Here is a 9,165-nt window from a genome sequence, read left to right as displayed (position 1 = left end):
GTCGGACTTATGGGTTGTCGGACTAATGGGTTGTCGGACCAATGGGATGTCGGACTAATGGGTTGTCGGACCAATGGGATGTCGGACTAATGGGCTGTCGGAATAATGGCGTGTAACCATTCCCAGTACACTAATGGCCCATCCGCACTATCATTTTCTATGTTCAGTGGACCCTGAAAGTGGGGAAAGAACTACAATTAGAAAGACCACATCAAAAGGAACATGTGTAATAAGTTTCAAGTTGATTGAACTTCAACTTCTTCAAAAACTACCTTGACCAAAAACTTTAACCTGAAGCGGGACAGACGGACAAACGGACGGACGCAAAGACCAGAAAACATAATACCCATCAATGGGGCTTAAAAAAAAGAAAATTATAGAGGACATATCGACATGCATGGGTAATCCGTAAATAGTAGGTTGATTCGTCACTCAAACATGTTGAATTACAGTTGTGGTGTCACTTTATATAAATATAAAACATAAGATGTGGCATATCCAGCTATAAAAGGCCCCGAAATGACAATGTAAAACAACTTTAACGAGAAAACTAACGGCTTAATTTATGTACAAAATATTTTTTTTTTTATTTATACTTTCAGAAGTTTGCACCACTAATATTAAATCCACTCCTACTCCACTATGTGTGATACTTATATCATATCTATTAGATATTACGTAAATTATCAATAAGTATATACATAATCTAAAGTCAATGAACATCACAAAGTCCAGTATCGTAATTTTGAAATGTAGATAAAATATATCTACACTCAACAATGAAGATGAATATTTTAAAAATCGTCTTGTCGATCTATATTTCAGGTAAGTCAAATATACATGTAATTCAGTTTTTGGGGGTACATATTCTTTAAAAGATTCCTCGAGCATTCAAAACATAAAATATAATCAAATTTGCTGGCCGTATAAAAATAAGAAGATGTGGCATAATAATAGGTAATGAGACAACTTTCTACTAGACCAAATGACGTTGACGTTATTAATTACATATCGGTCATCGTACGGCCTTCAACAATGAGCAAGACCCATACCACATATCAATCTATACCATGCTTCGAAATAATAAACGAAAAGCAAATATGACATACAGCAAGTTGCCAACTATTGAAATAATTGACCAGCAACAAATATTACACAATATACCATTTGACAGGTAAACAATACAGAGATATATAGAAATCTTTTTTGTCATTTGTGTCATTAGGTTTTCGTACTGTTTAAATGAGTTAAAGTCTTTATTAAAACTTCTGAAACAACTAGCTATGTATATAACTATGTACATATAGACAGATTTTACAACGAAGCAATATAATGTAATAAAATATTTGACTGTTATGTTTGGGCTTGTATATTCTTCAGTTTTTTCCATCTTTTTTTCAGGGATCATTACAGTAACTGCTTCTTCGTCAAATGATCAAACTTTAGCTGACGTTGATTTATCTAATGACACTTCCACTCAGTCCTCTCAAGCTTCAACACATGGAATACCAGTGTCATCTCATGGCACATCTTCCGATTCATCCGTAGGTACCACACATGGAAACACAACCAATAAACCTTACATAACTGATACGACGGAAAATCCGGATCACTCGTCTGTTTCAACAGCCGTTAGTACGTCAGGTGCTCCCAAAACTTCAAATCCGTCGGCTGTTCCAGAAACGTCACATCCGACAACTGTTCCAGATAAAACAACAATTACTGTACAATCTACATCGGGTAATCCAACAACGACACGTGTTCCATCGTCAGACGATGGTTCTGGATTTAGTGGTTTATCCTTTGGACTCGGTATTCTGGGAGGTGTTATAGCAGTATGCTTGTCGATACTTCTTGTTTTTCTTTATCGACGTCGGATTCCATATGAAACTTTATCAAATTTTGACTCAACATCTTCAATAAACTTTTTGAAAGACTGAGTTGTAAGATAGATCTGAGATGTAATGTTAGATTTTTTAATTTAATACATCAATATTATTATATATAAAAATGAACTGTCTTCTTTTTTTTAATTGGTAGCATGTGCCTTTTACAGCCGACTTTACCATATATTTGTCTCATTGTTGAAGGTCGTACGGTTGCATCTAATTGCTTACATCCTGACTGCATTTGAACTTGATTAATATGTGCATAGCATGTCTCATTGGCAAACATACCACATCTCCTTATTTTCATATCAACAACATACATAATTTCTTTAAAACATTTCAAATTTCGTATCAGAACAGATGAATGATGATTTATGGACATAGGTTCATAGTCCAAATTTAAATTCGTTTGTGTAAAGCATCCAATGCATGTTCAAAACAGTTTATGGAGTTCTTGTGTCTTTAGAATAGAGAATTAATGAAACGAAATAGAAAATAATGGACATTAAAATAAAGATATTCGAAAAATGTGGCGTTGTAATATAAAGAATGGCGAATATTGGCAAAAACAATATAAAATAGAAAAAAAAATAGCCTAAAATATTAAAGAATAGAAAAATTTAAGATCCCCTCCAGTCAGAACCTCGATTATCAGGTGCAAAATAATGATAACAAGTCATAAAGCACAATGCATGGCTGAAAGACAAAACAAAAGTCCACTAAGTATACAAGATTTTTTAAAGGTGGATGTTTGTTTGAGAGGGCATAACGGGTATAATTTTATAGGTTTTCAATGATCATACCTTAAAGTAGTTTTATTTATAAAAAAAAAAAAAAAAAACACAAAAAAAACCCCGATATTAGAACGGAATTATTGAAACGGAAACTTAAATGTAAATCAAAAGGAAAATGAATAACTAAAGGAATATGTTTTACATAAATGAATAAGAGTTTATTGTTTTAAATTTATTACTTTTATATATAACTAAATATGTACAAGTACCAGTAGTGCTTTCTAATTACTAACAATTATTATTTAGAAGGATTAAAGATTGCTTATTTTGGCGTTAATATTAATTCACCATAAGGTCTTTCACGGCTTCGGAACTAAACACATTTTATTTTTTTTTTAAACAGTTGTTGGTATGACACGGGTTATGTTCTTCTCATATATGTTATGATGGTATGATACTAAACGCCTAACGGGAAGGATTGTGCCTGATATTCATATGATGAAGACAAAGTCTTTCAATCAGTTTAATTGAAGTCTGGACCTGACATGTCAATTAACTGCTACTAGTCTGTTGTTATTTATGTATTATTGTCATTTTGTTTATTTTCTTTAGTTACATCTTCTGACATCAGACTCGGACTTCTCTTGAACTGAATTTTAATGTTCGTTTTGTTATGTGTTTACTTTTCTGCATTGGCTAGAGGTATAGGGGGAGGGTTGAGATTAACCCCGCCGCATTTTTGCGCCTATCCCAATTCAGGAGCCTCTGGCCTTTGTTAGTCTTGTACTATTTTTAATTTTAGTTTCTTGTGTACTATTTGGAGTTTAGTATGGCGTTCATCATCACTGAACTAGTATATTTGTTTAGAGACCAGCTGAAGGACGCCTCCGGGTGCGGGAATTTCTCGCTACATTAAAGACCTGTTGGTGACCTTCTGCTATTGTTTGTTCTATGGTCGGGTTGTTGTCTCTTTGAAACATTCCCCATTTTCATTTTTAATTTTATTGTCTCTTGAAAATTCTGTTATATTTATATTTTGGAATTGTTCCATGGCATGCATTTTTTCACACTGCTTATGACAACAGTAAAATACTAAATCTGTTGGATGTGATTTTTGTCATTGAAAGTCTGGTTTATTCTAATGTTGTGCTTTGAACTCGGTTTTAGTAGCTACTAGTACTCTGTGTCTTTTGTCTTTTTGTGGGTTTTTTTCCAGATCTGATAAGTGAAGGATTAACAGTTTGTTCTGATGTTGTACAATTTCAAATAATTTGGAAAGGTTTAATTACGCACAAAATATGTTTAACTCTGCCATATTCATCTTTGCTAGCATGTAAGGGTTACGATCCACTCCCCTCCTCTCCACGAGGAGGGAGGGAAGTGGATCGTAACCCTTGGCTAGCGGGCTATGTGACAGTGATGTTTGTAGTTGTCTTTTCTTATTATATTATTTTTTTTTATCAAAAGTGAGACAGAAAGAATGATAGACTCATCAGATCACTACTAATAAGCACAAAAAAACTTACAAACTGGTGGATAGTTGTCACATTGTCAATATTAATCGTATCACAGTAGTCAGCACTTCGGTGTTGACCTGAATATCAATTATATGGTCATCTTAAAAAATTTACAGTTTGCAAAAGTATGAATTATTCGAAATACTCAGGATTTTCTTATCCCAGCCATGATAGATAACCTTAGCCGCGTATTTGGCACAACTTTTTGGAATTTTGGGTCATCAATGCTCTTCAACTTTGTACTCTTTAATCATAAGCCTGGTGCCTTTGATAACTAACTATATCTATATTTTATCCAAATCATGAATCATTAAAAAAGTGATAAATAGATATAAAAAGAAGTGGTATTTGCCAATGAGATAACTCTCCACCTATGTCACAATTTGTAATTAAAAGTAAACCACTATATACAACACCCTAGTCACACCATAGTAACACCTCAGTAACACTGCTATGATACAAGAAGTAAAAAATTTACAAAATACAATATTTTATCATGATGTTTTTAAAACATATGAAAATAAAAACTTAGTGCAGTTTACAATTTTATAGGTCAAAATATGGTCTTCAACACCGAACAGCAAGCTGTATAGAGGACCCCAAATAAAGACTAGTGTAAAACCTTTGAAGGGGAAACCAACAGTCTAACCTATATAAAAACGAGAAACGAGAAACGAGAAACACAACCTATATTTTAACCAAATCGTGAATTAAAAAGTGACAAACGCTTTGCTCTATCTGTAAAGTTTATCATTTATTTGTTCCCTTTCGAAATGCAAGAAATAAGTTGATATTAAGGAGACTCATTTTACTATTAAAAATAGTTTTTACGGCTAACATTGCATTTGTATCAAGTGATATCTGTTGGCTAAACCCACTGACGGTAGCCAAATGGCATATGTACATCCTTGTTCAAAAGTACGTTATCGTTCCTTGAAAATCATATGAAACGAGTGCCTGGTGAAAAATAATGTTTATCCAATTCTTCAACCAATGCATGTATATATCATAAACTTATAGTCTTCTGTGCACGTTTTTATCATTTTTCACGCACAAATATCGTAAAACCGTCACTTTTTTTCTCTCTGTCTGTTATGTACTGAAAATATGGCAGCTCATTAATTATCATGTTTTGAAGCAGTAGTTTACCGATTGTCATCTTATAGTAAACAATCAACAAATAGACAAAGAAGCATGGATATTGAGAACGTGTGTAACATGTTCAATTAGATAATACTTTATTTCAGTGATAGATCCATGCGTATTGCGATCACCAGATTTTTACGAGAAGGGTTATACATTTCAATTTTTGCCGAAAAAAAAACTATTTTTAATAGTAAAATGGGTCTCCTTAATATCAACTCTTTTCTTACATTTCGAATGGGAACCAATAAATGATGAACTTGACCGGCAAATAATCTACACAGTGTATGGAGCCATGAATTTGTATATATATACCTGTTTACGTATTGATACCAGTATCTTGTCATTGCACAAGGTCATGTTTTTCTCTGACTGTTAATGGCATAGTTACACTAAATCCGTTTTAGCTAGCCTAACCACGCCACATTCTGTATATGTGCTTGCAAGCCAGGAACCTGTAATTAATTGGTTGTCGTGTGTTGCTGTATATCATATTTGTTTTTCGTTCATTATTTTATACATAAATCTGGCCGTTTGAGTTGTTTTACATTTGCAAATTTTCTCAGCCTTTCATAGCGGACTATGTGGTATGGATTTTACTCATTGTTAATGGGCGTACGGTGACCTGTAGTTATTAATTTCTGTGTCATTTTGTCTCTTGTAGAGAGTTAGTTCATTATCTGCTTCAGTGCTTACTCATACTATAGTTGGCGTGTTTCATCGAAATTTTCGCTAGCTTGAGTATAGGCTAACGTTTGCTTTCTTTTTTAAGTTGACCTTCTTGCATTGTACCACGGAAAATTTAGTATCGCATTCGTGTAAAAATTTATTAATCAAAAGTTTTAATTATCGTTAAATTGTTATCCTTAAATAAATTAACAAGATTAAAATGCATCTCTTCTACGTAACAAATCATCTATCAGTAAAATGAAAAATGAACGGTTACGTACATTTCGTTATCATCTTATATGACACATGACCGCGAGGACAGTAACAAAGTACAACCCTTTTTACCATCCACCATGAATGGCAACGGGCAACTTTTATGTATTGTCATTTTAGGCGCCTGTGTATCAATAATTAATGGAGCTACAGTCCCATCATTAATGGCATCAGGTAAGCAGGTACCCAGATAATTCAAGAGCGTAATTATTTGTAATGGTTTACTTTAGCGTAACATTGGTGCGCCTTATTTCATTTCTTGAAATATAAACAAACAAGAAATAAATGGGTTGCAGTTCCTGTTTCTATAAATGGCAGCATTGTATATCAGCCAAAAAAGGATATTAAGCCTAGTTCTATGTCAATTTTAACTTTTAATATGCCTCTGTAACTTAAATTTCTGTATTAAGTATTCTGTTTTACTAAAATAGTGTTCAATATGTTGAACCTTCAAATAGAAATAAGTAAGACAACTATCTTCATAATCCAAATAAAGAAGTTGTAAGGGGATCACCGTACGACCTTTAACAAGTGGAGCAAATACCATCCCATATGGTCCACTATGAGAGATAATTGAAAACTATTAAAACAGAGGCGGATTTAGTATACCAAACATAATAATGACTTCACCGTTCAGCTAACAAGCAAGCTTACCAAAGATTCTAAATTACCTACACATGCACTCAATGAATTCTGCTGTTATAACCCTTGCCGATTTTTACTAAACAACAGCAATTTATGCAAAAGCTAGGCTGGGAAATCAGATGTTAATCGTACCTTATATTTAGATTTACTTTGATCTTTCAGCTGCTGTGTCTGCAACTAGTGGCAATGATACATCTATCGCACCAGCGGAAACGACAGTAAACCCTGGTACCGTAACAGCAGGAGCAGGGACAACATTGAACGTTCAGACAACACAACCAATAAAACCCGGAGGATCAACACAAGTAACACAACCATCTAACCCGGCTAAGGAAACCACACAACCTCCAACCAAACCCGTTGTATCTACAGGAACAACACCAAATAAACCAACCACAACCATAAAACAAGCTGCAGGACGCAAATTTGACGGTCCTTCTTTTGGTGGTGGTTTTGGATTAGCTGCTGGCTTAGTTATAATATTTGGAATTGGATACTGCTGTTATACAAGACGAAAATCAAGTGGTGGATATAGCCAGTATTAATAATGTAGTTAATGCTATAAGAATGAAATTATTAACAACTATATGTTCTGGTTTATATGTGGACTTTTATTTGGAGTTTTGATATCCAAATTGAACTTCTAGAACATGGCAGTTAACTGAAAAGGATCTCATTTCTTCCACTGTTATTCTTGTGTTGACATAAATTATGTATCAATGGTGCATTGTATTAATTAAATGTTTTACGCTATTTATATATGTACAATTACATTTAGTGCATCAGCCACGCCAAAAAGGGGATAAAAAATTTCAGTGCAATATATTTATGTTATTAAGTGTGAAATCATCCAGACAAATATGTGGTTCATAAGTGTTTCTCGTTTTTTTTTATAGATTAAACCGTTGGTTTTCCTGTTTGAATGGTTTACACTGGTCATTTTGGGGTCCTTTATAGCTTGCTGTTCGGTGTGATCCAAATTAATGATCTGTGTCTCAAACTGTTTGTTTTCCTCCTTCATGCAAAGCGCAATTCATGTCATATATGATATATCTGCATGTTTTGTAGGCCGGTATATAACATTTGTCAGTCTCTATGATCAAGATTCGGGATTTGTCTTCCATTAGGGTAAGAATGCCCTTTTACCGTCAGGCGTCAAACGGTCATTTCAACCGGCTATCGTAAGCGTTAACGTGGTTAAATTTTACCGTGATTCGTCAAAATGTCACTGTTATTGAGATTCGTCAGAGGTCTCAAATACTAGTAATTCAACTGTCGTAACCGACGCTTATTTTAGGGGGAAACATAACGTGATTCGTCAAATTCAGTCAATTTTGTATCGTCTGAAAGACTTGAGGCCGTACAGTGACCTATAGTTGTTAGTGTCTGTGTCATTTTGGTCTTTTGTGGATAGTTGTCTCATTGGCAATCATACCACATCTTCTTTTTTATATTGAATTGTCGGCACACGTTTATCTTTATGAACCAACATTACATTATGCAAGATTTTTTAACCGTTATTAATGAATCATGAAGGCCGGACTCCCAATCCCCAGTGATGATCATTTAAAACAAAAGATAATCATTCGTGACATTATTTTATGATTAATAAAATAAAAGCTGGTGCAGGAGAGATAACTCCAATGCATATTAAGACACCAAGAACAACCTATATCATTTGGTAAAATTTTGCAGTTTTTCGTTTTCTAGTTTCAAAACTTTAAGTTTAAGTAATTGCATAAAGATGATATAAAGCTTTTGTCATCATTTGACATATTCCAAATAATAAATCGTCTGGGCTATATAATTAAGTATTATCAGAGACATATAATACAATATATGTCTCTGGTATTATCAAAGAGGGCCCTCATGGGGTTTTTGATTATGTGATTACTTGGCCGTTTTTTTAATGATTATTTGATTATTAAGCCAAATATTTCATGATTATTTGATTACCTAGGACTGTATTTTTAGTTTATGATTATTTGATTACTAAAGATAAGCAAATATTTAATGATTATGTGATTATATTGGCAAAAAAATGGTGATTATGTGATTACTAGGACCCCCCCCATGAGGGGCCTCATCAAATAAGGATACCCAAACAGAAAAACCTTTAGTTGACTGGATGCTGCATTATCAGAAACATATATATTGTATATATTGCTCGAGATATATAAGTTAGGCCGGTATCATGACTGATGTATGATTATCATAGATCTATGATCATATATTGGTACAGAGATACAAAGTATGAGATGAAAAAATCACTCTATTTCATTCTACTTTCTTAAA

At 33.6% G+C, this 9,165-nt stretch overlaps 1 protein-coding gene across 1 annotated transcript; it reads left to right on the top strand.

Annotated features, from left to right (window-relative positions):
- Positions 1-6,245: 6,245 nt before the first annotated feature.
- LOC143047523 (uncharacterized) lies at positions 6,246-7,627 on the top strand. Its single transcript, XM_076220577.1, has 2 exons — positions 6,246-6,399; positions 7,033-7,627. Exons 1-2 carry the CDS (start codon positions 6,252-6,254, stop codon positions 7,413-7,415), a joined length of 531 nt encoding a protein of 176 aa, XP_076076692.1. The 5' UTR covers positions 6,246-6,251; the 3' UTR covers positions 7,416-7,627.
- Positions 7,628-9,165: the final 1,538 nt, after the last annotated feature.

The sequence above is a fragment of the Mytilus galloprovincialis genome, chromosome 10 (genome assembly GCF_965363235.1).
Source record: "Mytilus galloprovincialis chromosome 10, xbMytGall1.hap1.1, whole genome shotgun sequence".
In the NCBI taxonomy this organism is placed as follows: domain Eukaryota; kingdom Metazoa; phylum Mollusca; class Bivalvia; order Mytilida; family Mytilidae; genus Mytilus; species Mytilus galloprovincialis.
This window is presented reverse-complemented; position numbering and strand designations above follow the sequence as displayed.

What these genes read in the sequence shown, in the direction of transcription:
- LOC143047523 (XM_076220577.1), top strand. Translation starts at nt 6,252, where the DNA reads ATGACACATGACCGCGAGGACAGTAACAAAGTACAACCCTTTTTACCA. An exon ending in CCCATCATTAATGGCATCAG is followed by an intron (nt 6,400 to 7,032) that starts GTAAGCAGGTAC and finishes TTGATCTTTCAG; the next exon opens with CTGCTGTGTCTGCAACTAGT.